We start from the raw sequence: 21,064 nt of genomic DNA, 5'->3' as shown, positions 1-21,064 counted from the left end.
TTTTTCCTTTTGGAAAGCTCTTTAGTTAGAGTGATTAATGAGAATTAGATTGATCAAGTGCTGTGCCAGCAGAAACAAAGTCTTAGGTGCTGCAGATTGTCAGCGATTTCCTTCTCCAGCACATGGATAAATATACCTGGAAACATCTACCTACCTACTCTCTCTCTCTCTCCCTCCCTACTAACCTACTGTATTTCTCTCTTTCTCTCTCTCTATCCCTCTATCTACCTATCTACTCTCTCTCTCCCTAACTACCTACTGTATTTCTCTCTCTCTTTCTCTCTCCCCCTCTATCTACATGCATACCTACCTACTCTCTCCCTCCCTCCTTACCTACCTACTGTATTTCTCTCTCTCTCTCTATTTCTCTCTCTCTCTCTCTTTCTCTTATCCCTTTATCTATCTACCTACCTAACTACTCTCTCTCTCTCCGTACCTACCTACTGTATTTCTCTCTCCTTCTTTCTCTCTCTATCCACCTACCTACTTTTTTAAAAAATTGCCCCTTCAAAAACCTTGGTTTTTACTCTGGTGCGTCTTATACGCTGAAAAATACGGTAATCTATCGTAGCCTCTAAGAAACTGCAAGCATCTTCCCCTTTCTTGATTCAGTGAAGATATAATTGTATATCATTTTTGTATGGTATGGATGACACCATACTCAAAATTCCAGATTTCTTTCTCCACAGTTTCATGTAAACTTTGAATAGCAAGAATCAAAAGGATAGCATTCTATGTATAAACTATAATCAATTCTTAAGTTACTCTCTAGTGTTGGTCCAGCAGATAGGAAAGGAACCTCTGATTTCTCCCAGCTCCCAAATCAGTGAGACATTTATCAATATTTCTAATTCAATAATATCAAATGCTGCTAAAAGGTCTAGAAGGTTTATTGCGGTAGTATCCCCTGTCCTTCTATACTTTCAGAAGTCACTGTCTTTCATTGATATATCCAGGCCCAAAGCAAGAATAATTGGTTTCTTTCAGACCAGTGACACCTTGCACAAGTGGTTATATTTCAGTAGAAAAATCATAGGATCCAGCTCTAGCAGCACAGCCTCTTTCAGGATATCAGCTCCTTGCATAAAGAGACATTAACTGTTTCTTACCCATCTGGCTACACTTTCCTGCCCAGCTGAAATGAGCAAAGTCCTACAAAATGAAAGGTTCTTTTCTTGACTCTCAGTATCTTTCCAGTTATATAGGACAGTACTGATCTAAAATGGCATATTATACAGTGGCTTGTTTTTAGCATTAATTGGCAATGATCAGATCTGAAAAATTATCCTGCATATTGTAAATATTAATTATGACTGATTCTGTTCACAGAAAATAAAAATCCAGATTGCTTTCCTTGCCTGTGTGAGAGACTGTAATTACTAGGAAACTACATAAAAAGATCAGTGTTACATCCAACATCAAGAAGCCTAGATCTGGCTATTACAGTTTGATCTGGTTTGTAAGAAGAAAACATGGTAGCAGACATTGTACAGATGCAACATTAAGCTTGTTTCCATGCAACATATCAAATCACAATTTACTGACTAACCCATTATTGGCTGAATTTACACAACATATCAAACCATAAACCTAAGTTTATGAAATGCACTGGCCATTTTGACAATATGTCAAAATGTTAATAATTTCATTTGGTGGATATATGAATCAACTTAAGTTTTTTATGACTGGCTAGTTCCAGAGGAAAGTGATTGGGTCATAATCAGGACATGCAAGGTATACTTTCTTATTACCTCTAATATTCTCTAATATTAGGCGTCTATTATTCTCTAATACCCTCTAATCTTCTGCCTTTCCATTTTATGGAAACATAATCATGATGTTAAATTCAGATTTAAAAAAGAAAGAAGAAAGTGGGGAAATGGGGAGAGATTCCAAAAGCCCACAAAGGATTAACAAGCAAAAACAGGAGAAAAAAATTGAGAAGTGAGGAATATCCAATCTAGAGCAAAATACGACTACATATTTTCTTGAAAAGATTAAGAATGGCTCAGAAATAAATTGTGTGCTTTGTACTGTATATAGCAGACTGGGGGATCAATCTATGGTATTGCTGTTAAAAAAGATCCCAGATGATGAGAGAAAACTTCCTGAGGGTTTGTAAAATTGGTGCCATTTATAACACATAATGCTCAACTTAATACTCAGCTCTAATGCTTCATCTCACAATAATGTTGTTTCATACATTCAAGAAAATATTTAATTGTTTGGATGTTTTTATATGGAGAGCAGTGTTACAAAGTAATTGTCACTAATGTACCCTGGATATAAAACATAGGAATTCACTTTAAAGCCATTTCAAATGTTAGGTTATGATCTACTGGCAGAGATAATTTGGACATTTTATACTTCAGGCACTTCAGCATTTTTCTAAAGTAACATTATGATCTTAAAAAAGAAAAAAAGATTATATAAGCGGTATTTTTCTCAGAGCCATTACATTTCCTCTACTGAGGAATACTTTTTCTTTTTCAGAATAATGCAGTGGTGCATTGACTATTCAGATGTTCTCATCCATACAGAATTTATTTCTGTTTTGATGTAATTTTGTTCTCTGTTTTCCTGACCTCAGGCATTGCTTAGATGTTTTATCAAATGAAACTTTCCCATTGTGGAAAAGTAGTTTACATGTTTAAGTCTTTTAGTTTAATTTCAAAAAGAAAATGGTAGTTATTCCTAGGTAAAAGGTAGGACTTTATTATAGTATGGTAATATCAAGCAAACTGATGGGCTGACAGGGTTGTTGGAGACAATGATCTAAACATGCAGCCAAATGAAATATCCGAGTTCTGAAATGGTGGAATGAATTGGACCGCTTTCATCTACAAAGAAGATACCACATTATTTAGATTTTAGATTTTTTTAAAATCTCACTTTTATTATTTTTATCAATAACTCAATGTGGTGATCATACCTAATTATCCTAACTCCTCCTATGTTCTATACAATAACAATTCTGTGAAATGGGTTGAGTTGAGAGAGGGTGACTGGCCCAAAGTTACCCAGCTGGCTTTCATGCCTAAGGTAGGACTAGAACTCACAGTTTCCCATTTTCTAGCCTGGTGCGATAACCACTAGATCATATTATTTTCTTCTATGGAACCTTCTTCCTCACTCATTCCGTAGCTAAGATTCTGTCTAACCTGCCATCTTGTTTACTTTTGCCAAAGTTTATCTTCTGGCTGCTGACTAGCAGAGTCTATTCTGTTACCTTGGAACTGTTATCACCCTGTCGAGCTGCAAGTGTAAATTACTGTTGAAATAATACATGAGAACTGTTTTGAAATATGATTTCAGAATTGACATTACACACACACACACACACACACACACACACACACACACACACACACACAGATCTATACATACGTAGGTATACAAACACCCATACATGCTAAATGAAAATATCTTGTAACTATATGGAGGCAAATATATTAATTACCTTTCATGCCTACAGGTATCTAGTTTTCTTTTTAGTCACTAGTTGATTGCATATGAATCAACCTGGAAGAAATAAAATAAGTTTATTACACATCCCTTGCCTTGTCTCCTGGAAGGTTTTCTTTTTAAACTTGTGGTGATGTAACATTCCCAGTGTAAACAGAAGTAGGCAGTAATTGTGGTTATGAAATATAATTAGCTGTTGAGCTGCTGTTCTCTGGCATGATATTAATAAGCATCATGAATTATTTCTTAGTCTTTTGAGAAACATACAAAATTCTACAAATAAGTTTTGATATATAGGTATTGATTGGGGCATAGCCATGGATATTGTGTCAATTACTTAAAACTGTCCAAGAATAGCCAAACTGTAATTTTGAATCATCTTCCAGAAACATTCAATACTCTGAACAGTGAAGTTCTTCCTAAGTTAGGGATATTAAACGATTTTACCTTGAAAATCTGAAATAAACTCTAGTTTGTGGGATGGGACTGCAGCAAATAATTAATCAGCTCAGGAGGGAGGGAAGGCCATGTCCTTTCTGCTTCTATTGCAGAAAACCACAGAAGCTCTCATGCCATGTAATGTATATCCTTCCCGTGCCTGATTCAGATCTACTGACTAGGAGCCCCCATTTTCTCTCAGCAATTGGTTCCACAGCCAAACTCTAGTTACCCTTAGGAAGATTTTTGTAATATTCAATTAGAATTCAGTCTGCCTATTATTATTCTATGACCTGCATCCTGAATCAAAATATATTTTTTCTTTCAAGTATTTGAGAGCACACACCCAATTACTTCTATCTCTCTTCATCAACCAAACCTGTCCCTGATTGTACTTGATGCCCTTTCATGAAATTTACCATTCCCCCCCTCCTTCTTAAAAATGTATTCAGACCTGGTTATTCAAGTTTGAGTTTAACCAATTCAGAAAAAAATAGATTTATTACTTCTTGAGATTTGGAATTTACACTTCTGTGGATGCAACTTAAAAGCGCATTTGTCTTCCTTACATAACATCATGGTACTAACTCATATCCAAGACAATACATACATTAGTTTGACAAGACTATCAGCTACTTTGTTCAGTATGCCAGGATGCAGTTCCTCTGGTATGTGAGATTCATTCAAATAAAGAGGCAGTTCTTGATCATGATCAAATTTAATATTGCCCCTTTGCCGTATTTTATAATTTCCTTAAAAATGTGTCTTGTTTGGATGCGATAGATTGACTTGAATATTTCCAACTTTTCTTTGTTACTTATTAGCATTATACTGTCTCCAATGAGCAGCTGATATTCTGATTCTTTAACTTTTCTTTTGTTTTGAACACATTCACAAAAACACCTGTGGATTTTGTTAGCATCCTTCACTAACTTTTAATTTATTCAATTTTTTGCTTTCCTGAGACTGACTGTACAATCCTGGACTACTTCTGGTACTCTTTCTTCATAATGTCCTGTGGGGAGAGGGGGCGACTAATAAGTTCAAGTAATAAATAAATAAATAAATAAATAATGTGACCTTTTAGTATTCCACATGTGCCCTTTTGGGGGGAGGGGTTGAAATATGTAAGATCTTTTTTTTTTGTAAATTTTTTTTATTGATTTTAAAACATTTATGGGAAAAAGGTAATAGGGTACATAGAAAATTTTGGTAGCTCCCATGTTAGCAGTAGAAATCCCCCCCCAATTCTCACGCTTCTACAATTTTAAAAATAACATGTAACAGGTAAGCATATACAGAGTTCTTACATTATATCAACCATATGTTCAATCCTCTCTTTCTTTATCACTTTCTAGAATATCAGCAATTACAATAATATTTCAAATATATTTATTTTTGTGACCTGAGCCTTTGCGATATTGCTCCCTCCTCCCTGTCCCTGGGTAGAGCCACAGCCCCCCCTTCCCCTTGTCTTCTGGTTTACTGCCTTTTCCCCCACCACCACTATCTTCATCCTCTGGGAGAGAAAAATGTTTTTCAATAGAGGCCTCTGCCTCGTCCACTGTCTTAATTCTGATACAACTTCCCTCCCAGAAAATCAGCATTCCTTCTGGTAATAACCATCTAAACCAAATTCCGCTATTATATAGTTTCTTTGATAAGGAGGAATATTTCCTCCTTTTTTCTCTTATCTTTTTTGGAATTTGCTTTAGAATGGTGATTTCTTTATCTTGATATTTTAAAGTTCCCTCCCTTTGGGCCCCTAGCACCTTGTCTCTCGTGGCTCTCCTGAGGAATTTAACATGTACCTCTCTTGGAACATTATGGATTCTAGCATAAGCTGAATTAATTCTATAAACCAGGTCCATATCCCACCAGATCTGCTCTTTGTTTCTTTTAAGATATTCTGCTAAAATTGTGCTCATAATATCTTTAAGGTCTTCATTTTCTGTCTCTGGTAGATTCTGGAACCTGAGAAAAAAAGACATTCTTTCAAATTCTATTTTGGTCATAAAATTTTCCAATTCCCTTTCGGACCTCCCTGACCTCCTCCTCCATCCCGGCCGCCCTTTCCTCTAGCACCGCAATCTTCTGTTTATTTTCTGTTGTATTATGTTGTACCCCTCTGAGTTCGTCTTTAAGGTCTGCCACTTCCTTCCTCAGTTCGTTTTGACCTCTCATAATTTCCCGAAACATTTCATTAACAGACAATTCTTTTGAACTCTCTTCAGCCACTCCAACTGCTTCTTTTTTGTAGCAATGAGGTAATCTTCGGCTGTTGGATATTTGGGCTGGAAGTCGTTGAGGTGGGAGCCGAAAGTGACTTGCCCGTTGGTGGTTTCTTAGGTCCCATTGTCTATGTTCAGAGATGATAAATCTTTCACAAAGAAAATGGCGCCACTGGAGCATGCAGCCGGGATAGTCCAAGGTGACAGGCAAATCCGAAAGTAAAAAAGTTAGTTCTGCTTCACTATTCCAAGGCACAAAGGTACACCAAGAGGAGACAAATCCAAAACATCCACGCAGCAGAAGAGATCCAGAGCACCCTCCAGGGAGGTATTAAAAGATGCCAGAAGTCATTTCCCCCCTGGGGTGGTTACAAAAGGCAGCTTCATTTATGAGTACAAAGACGGGAACAAAGGGGAGCCATTTTAACTTCTTCCTTTCGCAGTGAGAAGAGCAGAAGTTTTAATCTTCTTTAAAAACAGTTCAGCACGCACTCTTGCAACTGTGTATTCAGGCTTTCTCGCATAGTTAGCTCAAATAACAAGTCAGCCTTTGTTCTCCCTCCATTCCAGAATGGAGAGTAAGAGTTTAAATGCCGCTTCATCCGAGGGAGGGTTAAAGAAGGAAAACTCCCCCCTCTAATCTTCGGTTTTAAATAGATTGAACAGTAACTTATGATAGCCTGCTGCTTATCCGCTACCAATAATTAGAGAGATCAGGAAGGATCCTCCACAACCAACATTTCAGCCATGCTCTTGGTTAGCTTATTTCCTCCAGCGCCCGTTTGGTGAAGGGGCAGTCATGCCCCCCCTTCTGCTCCCCAGCTCCTGGGGCGAAGCTGGAAAGCCCCCCACCGGCTGTTGCCGAGTCTGGGGGGCTCCAGCAAACTGCCCTATGGGAGGGGGTTCCCTCCAAGGCCCCCCTGTGCTCCAAATGGAGCCCACTGAGAAGACAAGCAGCAGACAAACGTCTGTCGCCTGCAGGGACCGGAAGTGATCTCTAAATATATAAGATCTTATATCTGACATCCAAAGCTAAATTAATCAAGTGTTTCACAATTAACTTAGAGAAACTGCTTTGTATCTGTCAAAGAACAGCATGACATATTTTTTTCCTCTGACCATACAGCCCTTTGTGCAAAATGTGGCTACCTTCATACAAGTCTCTGGGTCTCAACTGTCAAGACGGAAAAGACTTGAAACTCAGGAATGGCAAGTAGACATATTAAGGTTATTAATAGTCAAATGAAAAGTGTTAGATTGAGTGAAGGACTGAGGCAGACTCAGGCTTGTGATAAAACAACAGCTCTTTATTGGTGTGAACTATATACAAGCCAGCGCCGCTCTGTTTGACAGCAGCCCTTTTATAGGGAGCTGTCAAACGGCTCAGCCAATCACCACTAAGTATTTTCCCACTGGCTCAGAGGACCATGGTGGAACCTACCATACTGGCTGTCAGTATATAACACCCCTCCCCTCTTAGATGGGCTAATCCAGCTGGTGACATAGTCACACAGGTAGGCAGGTCTTTTAAAGACTCTCTCTGACCTGTGCAGTTCAGTTGGCACTGGGACTTTGGTCAGGTCGGTCGGACCTGTTGCCTCTCTGGCTTCACCTGGTGGAAGCTCCTGGAATTTTCCCTGGGACATGGCTGGAGTTCCTAGAGCTGCTTCACTCGGAACTCATTGCAGGCCTGTAAGCTTTTAGATAAGTACTCTGGTACCTTCAGGCTTGAGTGGTCTCTGAAAAGAGTGAATGTTTTCTCCTTTTGGGTAGGGCTTTGGCTAACTCGTACTGGAGCTACCTCTGGTTGCCTAAGGTTGGAATGGTCGAGGTGGCCTCCGAGTTGGTCAATGTGCTGCCTCCAAATTCTTCCGTCCTCGAGCTCCAATTTGTAAGAGCGAGGTCCGGTGATTTCTGCAATTGTGGCAGGAATCCAGAGACACCCCCCCCCCCAGCGTAGTTGTGGGTGTAAACCCGATCCCCTATGCTAAATGTTCTTAGTTTTCTGGTCGAATCACTAGGTGGCTTGGCAGAATAATTTGGGTGTAGCCGATCTAAAGAAGACCTTAGCCTGTGACTCATTAAAAGTTCAGTAGGGTGATGTTGGGGCCAAGGTTGAACAATATGGGGCTCCCCACATACTTGTCTAGATCGCCGCTGAAGACATCCTTGAACTCTCTCAGCAGGTCTTCGGCTCTGTCATCTCACATGGTGTTGATGTCAATCACCCCCATGCCCAGGGACTCAAACCAATCCAAGCCGAGCAGGCTTAGAAGGGAACCGCTGACAACTGTTACTGACAGCAGGCTGTCAAAGTTTCTGAATTGGACATGGAAGGTGCCCCGTCCCAAAACGGGGATTCGGTTACCCTGGTAGTTGCTGACGCGCAGCTCTTGGTGCTTTAGCTTGTGTTTCCTGATGCTGGGGGTGGCCTTTTTCAATGTGGCCCAGGAGAGAATGGTCAGAGATGACCCAGTGTCTATCTCCATTCTGAACAGTAACCCTTCAAGGAGGATGGTGACTCGCAGCTTCTTATTCTTTGGAGTGCTGGCTTGCTCAATTTTGGTTTGGAATGCATCGTTGGAATCTGCCCTATCTTGTGTCTGTTGGGGCTTCCATGCCTCTTGCCTGGGTGGTTTTGGTTGTGCCGCCTGGCTGGCAGAGTGTTTTCTGCTGTGGTGTAACTGGGAACTCACTTCTGCAGACTCGGGTGAGGTGTCCTCTGTGGTTACAGCATTGACAGATTGCATCTCGGAAACAGCAAGCAGATCTCTGGTAGTTTCCCCCACAGCTGGCACAAGGTGGGAAACGACTTTTGAAATCTTGTGCCAATTTTCTTTTCTCCATGCACATGCGGCTGACTTCAACTTCGCTGTCAGATAGCTGTCACTTGATAGTCTCGCGATGGACTTCTGTGGCTCTGCGTGCGCTTTTAGGGCTGAAGTGTTTTTGCAGCATTTCTGTTGACTTAGTTGAGGATTCTGTAGCCCTGGCCTCATCTAGCACAATTTGCAAAGTGAGGTTTGTTTTAGCCAACAATCTCCTTTGCAGGTTGATGTCTCAAACCCCACAAATGATTTTGTCTACCAGTACTTCATCTAAATCATGAAACTCACAATATGCTGCGGCTTTTTGAAGCATGGCAACATATTGATTTATGCTCTCCCCTTCTTTCTGGTTTCGAAGGTTAAATTTATGCCACCGCATGAATTTAGATGGTTTGGGATCTTTACCTGCAGATACAGAAATGTATTTGGCCATGCTAATGTCTGCTTGAAATATGAACGACAACTTATCATTGGTGAAGCTTAAAATGTCTATATACAATTCTTATATTTGCAGTTTTAATTTTGTGGAGATAATTTAATGCTTCATTGAAAGATGATTCGTAGCCTTTTCTTGCATTCTGCAGGGTTATATGAACATAACATACTTAATTTGATCCACCTAGCTGTTTCTGAGCTTTCCTTTTCTACAGCTGACAACTGATCTTTCCTTAGCATAGCGCTTGTCTGCTTCAAGGGTTCCATTTAATGTTAGATGCCTCCAATAGTTAAATAATGAAGTCATGGGGTTTGATTATCAGATAATGTGGTTTGCAAACAAAAGAAGGAAAGAGCCTCTAAGGCCAATCTAGCTGCTATGAATTGGTTCTTTATTTTTCAGATGGTTGTAATATATGTTGAGAAAGAAGATTTTCAGCCAGTCTAGATGTTAATGGTCTATCAATCATTGTTTCTTAGGTGTTGTTTCTTTTCTTTCATCTGCTGTAGGTGAGCGTCCCTTTCACTGTAATCAGTGTGGAGCTTCCTTCACCCAAAAGGGGAACCTACTGAGGCACATCAAATTACACTCCGGGGAAAAACCATTCAAATGTCCCTTTTGTAGCTATGCCTGCCGAAGAAGGGATGCTCTCACAGGACACCTCAGGACACACTCTGGTGAGTTTCGTGCATTTTTGCTTTTAACATTAATGCCAGACTGAAGCTAACTCTGTACAGCAGTGTTCTTTCAAACAGTCAGTCCATGTGTCCATCCATCTGGATCTACAAAGTCTCCGTGGATTGAATGTACAGAGTTTGGGGCTGTGTGATTCGTAGCTCTGTGCTCTGAACTTGTTTCTAGACACAGATGTCAGAGACTGATTCTTGTCAACTCATGTGCTCTAACATTGAGCTTGGTGTCTCTCAGAGCTCCAGTAAAGCTGACTACTACCTGAAAAGAAAGAGTTGGCTCTAATTTTCTAATTGCAATACCCTAGTGCTATAAATGAAATTGGATCAAAACTGAATTGGGAATTAAATATTGTTCAAAATTCATAATATTTTCTGGAAAACCATGATAGATTTCTCTAAATTCTCAGAACTATGAAAGAGTTTCCTGTCAATGGGGGCATATCTTTATTTTAGCCTTTTTATATTTTCACTTTCATAATTGAATTAGATTTCAATTATAAGAAATAAATCAGTATGACAATAACTTTTTCAGACCAAGATAATATAAAAGGTCACAAAAGATTAAGCTGTTTTTAAATTTTAATTCTCCCAAAACTCTGTATAGTGTAACTTTGTAAGTTGTGATTACTACCTGCCAATTTTTGAAAAAAGCATTTGAGATGGAAATTGATCCATAATTCTGCTTTTGTTTTTTTGCAAAATGTTCCACGCTAATATATGAAACAAAAATGTTGGACAATTATCAATCTATCAGTGTTTAAAGATTTTTTCTTCAAAAGGAAAAAAAGGTATGTGTCTGAGAGAGATGGAAAGTTACAAATTGATGATATTCTTATCTGGAGCATTTGTAAAATTCAGTGAACGAATTAAGGTGGTTGTGTGATAATTGCCTCTCTGAAAGTACTTCCAATACTTTGCAAAGGAATTGGAATAAATTTTGCTTTTTCTGTTTGAGGAAAATACTATCCTCTTCTGATGAGACTCTACCTTTTTAATTTACTCTATTTTAACTTCAAGGTACTCTCAATTAATTTTAATCCATTTGAACAGAATTATGTAAATCCAGGGAGCAGCTTTTTGTGCTATTAAGCTAAAGTTCAGTTAACAATACTGAAATCAGCTCACTTTAGTTGCTTAGTGAGTTGATTCATACTATTACTCATGCTATTGCTTTAGTTGTTTATTTTTTGATAGATTAAACATACAAAAGTGCTTATATCAACAGACCTATATTAAGTTAATATTTTGTGTGTCATTTGCTTCCAAGCTAGCACACTTCAAGTAAACTTGGGAAGTTCTAAGAGAGTTCTGATTGATGTTAATTTCAACAAGTAAAAGGGAACTAGGGCAACAGGTATGAAATTTATATATTGAAGTTATCAAAATGAAGTAAATCATTCTTGGTTGTTTAGAACAAAACAAATGGATCCAGAATAACTTAAAATGCAAGATAGTTAAGGGAAATAGAGACAAAATAAAAAGCAAAACATAACCTCTCAAACTTTTCACAATCCATAAAAGTTTCTGCTTCTTTCTGTTATAAGCATATATCTCAGTTTCACCAATTTCAGTAAAGCCTATTTATCAGCAACATTTGCCATGCCCCTACCCTGTCAGTACCTGCCTTATATCCCCAAAAATCAATTCGTTGTTATACCATGCTACCAAGGTATGGTACAATAGCATAGTTTTTTTAATTTCCCTAGGCTTAACATTGGTAAGTGAAAGTTCCAAAATGTAATCAAATTTAAAAAAGAAATATACAAGTTCTGAACCTGTCTTAATAATGCTCTTAAAGCTACCAGGAATCATATGGTTTTGGACTGGTGGTTAAGTTCTACTCCTGCCTTAGGCATGAAATCTGGCTAGGTAATTTTGGGCAAGTCTCAGTAACTCAGACCAACTCACCTCACAGGATTGTTATTGTGGGGAAAATAGGGGGAAGGAAAGAGTATTAGATATGTTCATCGACTTGAATTATTTAGAAAAATAATAAAGGTGGATACAGAAATAATTAATACAAGTGCACAAATTGTGCACAAAGTACAATAAAGTTTTGTCCTATGGATTTCTTACTTTCGAAAAGCACTTTCTATTTGATTTCAAACATTTGATACCCCTAATGCAGGGCCTTAAGTTCTTTCTTTCTTTATGATGGTGGCTCATTCAAACAGTTATTAATACAAACGTTTTTTATCCTACATTGAAAAGAGGAAAAGATATATTATAAGTAATTAAAATTATGGTTTCCACAATGCCTATAGATACGTAGAAGACACATGCAATTATTTGTGAGAAGAACTGACATATTTAAGGGATAGAATAAAATACAACTATATGGTGGGAAACATAAATTTCAATGAAAGAAATTCTCAATGATTTTTTTGAGATGTAAACATTAACTAAATGTATCCATGAGTTTTTGACTGAAGAAAAATAAACATCATTGGAAGTTCTGAAGAAACATAGTTTTAGAGTACTTGTTTAGTGTAGCAACATGGTAGTCATATTCTCGGAAGTGATTTGAAAATGAGTGTGCCAAAGCCCAAGGTTCTTTCAAGCTCTTTTAATATACTGATTTTTTAGAAGAAACTTCTCAGCTGATAACTCACCATTCTTTTGGAATCCTTTGTAATGAGAAAGCAATATAAAAATATTAAATAAATGATATATTAGTAAAGTAGCAGAACTCAGAAGTATAAAGCAACTATTAAAGAAACTTGGTGTCAGGCCTGCAGCTGGTTCTTTTTGGGATCTTGGCCTGCCACACTAATATTCTGAACACTACTATGCTGTTTCATTAGTGGGAAATTGGGAGGGGGAATAATAAGGAGTAAAATGTGATGTTGCCAAAATAAAATTCCTTTCTAGAATCCAAGGCCATCCTTTGTCTCTGCACCTCTGCACCTAACCGGAACTAGATGGGTGGAACTGCCAGCATGGCAGTGGAAGATTGGACCATGTGATGGACTTGTGGGTGTGGGGACAAGATCATGAACTCTCAACTGGGTGGGGAAAACCAGGAAGCTCAGATTCCAGTTTCCCCAGATGTGCCAACATGACTCTCTTAATAAATTGGAACTTTGATCAATAGTTTGCCTTGGACCCTGATTTAATTTTGGGTGTTATTTGGAACCCTGACATTAACCTGAATCTCCCTTAAAATATTTCACCGGCTACCCCTGCACAGGGTGCTGGGAGGGATGCTGACTCCCATCACTGACCTGGCCCGGGTCAGCATAAAATATCAGCGAAGTTGAAGATAGAGCCCATGGGAATAGAAGCAGATGACGGGTCGCTTCTCTGCAAACCTTCCAAAGTTGAAAAGGAGTCTGTAGAGGAGGAAAACTGGAGATTTATAGCATCTGGATATATGCTGTCAGAGCCAGAGTCTCCTTTTCACTGTCCCAACCCTGCTGTGCTTCAGTGTGAGCTGAACAAGTGTGAGCTCTTCCTGTCATGCTGGTGGTCAAGAGATCTGCATTTATTTCCTTGCATTTGTTTCTTTTTTTCCTCTGGCTTTGCCTTTCCTGTTTTGACTTTTCAGCAGAATGACTTGCAAACTAATGGACAGCAACAGACTTCTAGGGATATGTCCAAGAATCATTTCCAGTGACAGGAGTGAAGAAGAGATTCAGATTCCAGTTATGTGACAATACACTGCTGCTGGCCACAGATTTCCCTAGAAGAATGTGGTCCATGTTGTGGATAGACTGCAGTTGGCCCAGGATGCCCTATTACTTGAACATGGTTCATCTGCCAAAATCCCAAGCATAAAGTGTTCCAGCAACATTAAACCTACTGGTTTAGGGATTTGGTTATCCAATTACAACTATATATCTCAACTTTGAGCAGGAGCATCTCACCATTTCTGGCTAAGATAGCAAAAACTCTGGAGGGCCTCCTGAGCACAATAGAGGAATTCAGAGTACCGAAAATCTGTTAGTTTTCTTTCAAGAGCCTCACTGTCACTAAGTCTTCCCACCATGATCTCCAAACTTGTATTAAACTATTCTGCAAGACTCAGAATAACCCTGCTTCCCAAGGGATTGTCACTCACTCCATGAGAAATACAACCATCTTGGCCGTTCTCAACACTAATGCCATCCTGAGGGACAACAGTTGCCATGTATCTTTCATATTTTCTTTCATAAAGCACTATCAAATTAACTTGTATGCCTCACCTGAAGCATCTTTCAGCATGAAGATACTACAGAACATAGTTCATAGAAAGGGATAGAGATAAAATTTTATTCCCAGGAATATAATATCTCCCAGTTGGCATCTTGATTCTGCTGTAGAAAAAGAATATATAGGACTTATTATGAAGATTATTTTTCTACCATAGATTCAGGTCATCCACCCATCAAAGAATAGTCAAGAAAAAATTCTGAGAATATTCTCTGGGGCTCTTTTAGTATTGTCATCTTGTATGTACTTTATGTATCTCATCTGTTTTCATTCTTTCTCAAGTTCTAGTTCCCTGAGCAATCTTTCTGATTTAGCCTTCCAAGACAAAATAAGGAGCTATCTACTCCTATAGATATCAGAATGTCACAACCCCTCCTTTTTTTTGCTGTGCTTCTGAAGCAAGTCTACCTCAGAACCAGAGTTGGGTTGATAATTTTTTTACTCCCAGTTCGGGCACACTCCCCCGCGTGCTCCTGCACATGCGCAGAAGCATCTGGGTGGATGGGCGGAGCCTCCCACCGCTTCTACTACCGGTTCAGCTGATCCGGGCCGAACCGGCAGCAACCCACCTCTGCTTAGAATGTACTCTCTCTGCTGTAGGAAATGAGTCTTTGTGGTAAGTCCAGTGTAACATTGTGTAACAGTTTCCAGAGCTACTGTTACAGACAGCTTCATTTTTAATTTTCACTTCTGCAAAACAAATTCAGAGACCTCCAAATGATTTCTCTAAACCATTCCTACTTTCCCCTATTGTGGATCAGAACTAAAGAATTTTTTCACCTGAAAGCTGCTTCGGTATCCATTTAAACACTGGGGTCAGTGTCATTTAGAATGTCTGTAGCTGCCACCAACTTTTAGATACACATATTATTCTAACACTGCATTGTTATTAAAGTTTAAAGTTATAATATTGTGGAAATAGTTCCCTAATAAAAGCAGGAAGGCAACCATATATTTTAAGGAGCTATGGGTGCTTGTTGAACTGTGTTGTGCAATTTTCTGATAGGATTAAAGGTTAAAGGTATATCTATATTGTTCTATGTGAACTTTCTTATACTTCCTTGTATATCAGACAAAGGCTATTTCTATATTAATTATTTAATACCAGTTGAGTGAGTCATGCTTTGGTGGAGAGAACTGGTTTATAAAGTTGTCATTAAATAAATAATAACTAATTTTGGAAGAGATTATTATCTGATTCCTAATACAATTTTCTGCCTGCACGTATGCGTGTATTTCTGGTTTCCCTTTCAGGGGATTATTGCTTGATATGATGAGAGGGATCAGTAGCTTAGCTGAAAATAAGATAGGGCTTTGCAAGTATGAAGTCAAACCTCCTGAGAGGAGAAACTCTACAATCAAAACTGGAAGAAGACAATGTAATATGTGTATCTATATTGTTTCCACAAAAATTGTGACTTTGGACAGATCTGGGTGGCATGTGATGAGGTATCCAGGTTGGAAGGCCCTTATCCAATTACTGAAGAACAACACCAACATTTGACAGATGGAACTGGACACTCCCAGACCAAAACCACAAGGAAGCCAGCACCAATATTGAAAGAGGAGTTTTCCCTTTTACCAGACAGCATAAAACTGGAACATGGAATGGGAGAATCATGAACCAAGGCAAACTTGAAATTGTCAGTTGAAAAAGAAAGAAAGAATAGAAAGCAAAAGAACTGCCTGCCAGATTGATTTGGCCCTGTGTGGGGTAGAGTCCCTCTGCCAAGCAGCTGTTTCACTTTTAGGCTGACTGAGAAAGGTCTTGAAACCCAAATAGATATGTAAGTTTAGATTTGGGGGCTAGTCCCCAAGAACAAGCCAGGCTGACAGTGGTTTGCAACTTTCTTTCTGACTTCCCTGTTGATTTTCTGGGGAAGCCAGCAGTGAGATTAAAAATGGCAATTACATAATCATGAGTTACATAGCACTTAGCAAACCAATGCCATTTTTTGCCATTTGCCATTCTGTCTTAAACCCAATACTGTTCAATATCTTCATAAATAATCTAGATGAGTAGATATGACTCATCAAAACTCATTAAAATTTGTAGATGACCTCAAGCTGGGGGGAGGGGTATTGCCACCACTTTGGAAGATGGATTCAAGATCCAAAAGTATCTTGACAGAGTTGAAAACTGTGCCCTATCTAACCAGATTCAGTTCAGTGGTGAGAAATATAAGATCTGGCACTTGGGCAGGAAAAAGTCAAATGCATTGGTACAGAGTACCTGCTCAGTAATTGTGAGAGAAACATAGGAGTCCTAGTGAACCACCAATTATGTGTGAGTCAGCATTGTGCTGCAGATGCCAAAAAAGCCAATACTGTGCCACATCAATTCACAAGAAGCGATAGTACCTCTCTATACTGTTCTAGTGAGACCATACTTGGGATACTGTATCCAGTTCTGGTCACTATGATAGAAACAAAATGCTGAGACCGAATAAAGTGTACAGAGAAGAAGAACAAAGGTGGTAAGGAGTGTGGAAGCTAAACTGTAAGATGAACTGTTAAGGGTATGTCTGGCCTCATAAAGACAAGAATTAGAGATGACATGATACTAATACTTAAGGGGCTTTCACAGAGAAGAGGGGATTGGCTTATTCTCCCAAAACTCCTGAGGACATGACAAGAAGCAATGGGTAGAAGTGTGTGAAAGAGAGATCTAACCTGGAACTAAGGAAAAATTTCCTGACCACAATGAAAAAGAATCGCCTTGTGGCAAGATGGGTGCCAAACAACTTTAATAAATAAGTAAAATAATAATAATCATTGGAGCAGTTTGCCTCCCAGAGTTGTGGGTACTCCATCGTTGGAGGTTTTCAAGAAAAAAATGGGCATTCATTTGTCTGGGATTATATAAGGTCTCCTGCCTTGGGCATGGAGTTGGACTAGAAGATTTGCAGGAGCCTTTCCAGCCCTATGATTCATGTGTCTATATGAAAGCAATTAACTTTTTGCCAACATCTTCAAGCGTATGAATGAAGGCTTACACCTAGATATTTCTAGCTGAATTGGTGTCAAATATATAGGTTGAAGTTAGAAAATTGAAAAGTGTAATTGTAAAGCAAGTTTTGACCTGTAGGATATACAGTCAGGATATAGCATCCATGAAAGGAATAGGTTTATTACACTTAATTTGAAAGTGATTGTGAGGAGCAATGGAAAAAAGGCAAGAAACTTTGCAATAACTGAAGGGGGATTGTTTTTTTTTAAGATCCAGGTAGCCTTCTGAATAAACTACCGTAATAGCCAAGAAAGGTGTAAGATTAGTGTTTTTTAAACAAAAATCACTGAAAAAATATAATATGGAAATATTCAAGGATAATCATAGGAAAGTCAACAAGAAATAGAAATAGAGGAAGATATACTACCTAACCCTTTTACATACAGTATATAGTCTTGTAGAGTGACAGAAAGATTTGCAGAGATAATATGAACCATCTCCATTAGAGAATGCAATATGAATAGCAGTTGACCAGCTGTTAAGTATGAAAATGAAAAGGTACAAATGAAAAACCCACTGAATTGTTTAAAGCTGCAGAAGAGAAAGTTAACTGTGTCAATAAATATAGAATAAGACTGGGTGGCCTTGGAAAATATTAATGTCCATATCTATATGAAAGAATGGAAATATATAAGATTTTCTGCAAATGGTTGATCCATTGCATTAATTCTTCATGCAAATAAAGTCTTGATTAAAATCTTTCAAAGCAGAATTCAGCCATACATGAATAGAGAATGACAAATGAACAGATAGGTTTCAGAAAAGACTGAAGGACATGAAAGCGGAGAATTAAATAAGATGAATGGAAACAATAATATGGGAATATAAGGAAGAGTTTACTTTTGTTTCATTGCCTATACAACAAGGCTTTTGTGTACATCATGGCAAAATATGGAACGTATTAGTTAATGGCTGGGCCAAAAGGAATTTATTCTTCTATTTTCTGAGGACCCCTAAAATAAATAAGGAGCTTTTGTAAAGAACTGAGTCTGCAGAAATTGATTGGTTCAAATTGGACTCAATGGATGAAAAATAGATATATGTATATTCCTATATATCTGTTTTAAGTACAAAATATTTAAAACACAACATACCTTTGAAATTGCTTTCTGTGAGGTGTAGTAGTGAGTAATAGCACTGGGGAAGCATTTGGAAAAAATGTTATCACAAGTGAAGCAAGGGAAGGGAAGAACCTTTTCTCATCCTTCAAGTGCTTCATCAATAGTCTATCAAATTAATGAGTAAACAACTAAAAAATGTTATTATAAATTATTTGTATCATACAGAATTTTTCAGTTACTTCAAGGGGACTGATATGGACTGAAGTAACAAGCAGCTCTTTTACCTAGTATAATGTCCCCACTTTTAGGAAGAGCCTACTGATAATCTACATTAAACTTAATTAGTAGTTCTATCCTTTTGTCTTATTGGTGCTGAAAGGCATACTTGGAACTCAGCAACATGTTCAGGTCACTCTATATTAGAACTTTTACCTGTTCTACAGACTCACTTTATACATTCCTTTTTTAAAATGTAGAAAATCTCATTTCAATATGTATGTGAACTTTTATTTGTGTGGCTTTTCATAGTGGTTTTCCCTCTGTATTTAATTTAAACAACATGTGTTATAAAGCTTCTAGAAGTGCATATGACTTAAAACATAAATGACATCACAATTAACTTTTTTTTTTAAAAAAAAGCAACCCCATGATTTCAAGCTGGAACATCAGGTTCTAGTATAAAGCAAAATTAACAATTATCTAGCAAAATGTATCAGTCTGTAAAAACATTAGGGCTGTGCAAATCTTTATAAGATGCCACACACTTTATGTGAGTTGAACAGGAGGAAGGTCAGAAAACTCCCTTTGACAATTACTATAGAAGAAAATTTGAGAAGACCTTTATTCTGCAGCAATTGACAAAGCGCTTCAAGGTAAAGAAGCTGTCGAGAACACTGCTGTTCAGCATGCAGCCTTCATAGTACATGCCAAAGCTGCATCTGCAGGCTGCCTTTGGCAAATGCTGCAGGGACTCACATCACTTGCCAAATTGCTTCCAAGATTTTCAGCTTTAGCAAAATCTAAGACTATCTGCAATGGATACCAAACCTGCTCAGCTTGTGGCCCTCACTATATATCCAGGCTGGGTGACTTCAGCAAATCTTGCAGGAATCTTCATAGCTGACCAGCCTGGAAATCTCACAGTATGCACCACTATCACCAAGCCTAGATATACTTTGACCAGTGCTGGGTGAGGAAAATCGAGGAAAGACTTTTCCTTACCCAAATGGCTTCTCGCTCAAAGAGCATGTTGTGGAGACAAACTGTATTGTCTCACTTTGGCATTGCCTTCATGTCACATAGCTTCCATTGAAGTAAATGTAACTTATCTTATACAGGCCTTAACAAGTGCTACCTGTTGGGAACAAAATATCAATGCTGAATCCAATAAGCCAGCTTCAGGAGAACATGTCATAGTGTTCTGGGATCCATAACAGAAATGACTTTTGCCAAATTCCTCATTTCCACTGGTAGAAGAAACACTGAATTGAGTTTCTCTGAGAATTTGCGAGACAGACATTAGTTTGTATTAAGTACTGTATGCAGGGGTGGGCTGCTACAGGTTCGCCCGGGTTCGGGAGAACCCATAGCTAACATGGCCAGGTCAGAGAACCTCCAAATCCCAGCCCTGGCTGGTCCCTCCCTCACTTCCCCCCTCCCTGCGCCTCTCAGGAGTCTCCATGTGTCCCATTTTGGATGTGAAGTAAGTGCAGGGCCTGTGCGGAGGCTCAGGGAAGGGGCAAAACAGACCTCCCAGAAGTTCTGGAAGTTCTCAAGGAAAGCCTCCAGAGCCTGGGGAAGGTGAAACACCCCCCTGCCATGGTGTAGGAGGCCGACTAGGCCATGCCCACCATGGCCATGCCCACCCAGCAACCAGGCAGAGAACCTATTGCTGAAATTTTTGAAGCCCACCCCTGACTGTATGCAGTTACCTGTGAAGAAAGCCATCAATATTTTTGTCCTTAAAAGTTCATCTTTGAATGAAGATGTTCATATTTGAACATTAAAGATGTTCTTCAAGGTTAACTGATAGGCATTGCTAAATATATCTGCTATGATTTGGTTGTAATTTTTTTTTAAAAAGAGAGATGTTACCAGTATGGAATAATTACTCTGCTTATATTGATGATGCTGTGATCCATTAGATTTATTATTTTTCTAAATAATAGGGTTTCAGTTATCAAGATTTTTATATAAGTGATTGGATGGATGCAGTGAGAAAAATACAGATTAACTAGATTTCAGTCTTATTTTTCAAAATGCTGACATATATTAAAAAAAAGAAAGAAAAGAGATCTTCAAATATCAATCGATTTATTTTGACAAATTTTAGGGGTATCACAAATACTCAGCAATATTTCATAAAATTTTATTTATTTGTTTGTTTGGTATGGCTGCCCTGTCTCTATGCCTACATTAAATTGTATGTTCAATGTTTGTATATAGGTAGTTATTTACATTTGTATTCAAAATTAGTTGTATCTTGCAGTGGGCACATGTCCTGTTGCACAAAATTCTGCTTGAAGGCTTGTAGGAAGGAAACTCTTAAATTATCGATTCTATCCATCCTTTTAACATGAAAAACAAAACACCCCTGAAGTCATATTGGAATCATTGTCCAGGTGCTTCCATTGCTTTTTATACAGCAGATAAAAGTTATGGGCCCGTGTTCTATGATAGCAACAGCTTTCTTAGTCTAGGTTATTAATGGTC

At 38.4% G+C, this 21,064-nt stretch overlaps 1 protein-coding gene across 7 annotated transcripts in view; it reads left to right on the top strand.

The window, feature by feature from the left end:
- Positions 1 to 21,064, top strand: part of IKZF2 (IKAROS family zinc finger 2) — a 139,423-nt gene that overhangs the window by 73,106 nt on the left and 45,253 nt on the right. For all 7 annotated transcript variants that reach the window (XM_081932351.1, XM_081932349.1, XM_081932350.1 and 4 more), the window contains one exon: positions 9,908 to 10,075. In XM_081932351.1, the coding sequence (XP_081788477.1) occupies positions 9,908 to 10,075 (168 nt within the window). The remainder of the gene's footprint in view (positions 1 to 9,907; positions 10,076 to 21,064) is intronic.

The sequence above is a fragment of the Natrix helvetica genome (assembly GCF_964273705.1).
Source record: "Natrix helvetica genome assembly, chromosome: 1".
In the NCBI taxonomy this organism is placed as follows: domain Eukaryota; kingdom Metazoa; phylum Chordata; class Lepidosauria; order Squamata; family Natricidae; genus Natrix; species Natrix helvetica.
The sequence above is the reverse complement of the archived record's forward strand: the minus strand, read 5'-3'. Positions and strand labels throughout refer to the sequence as shown.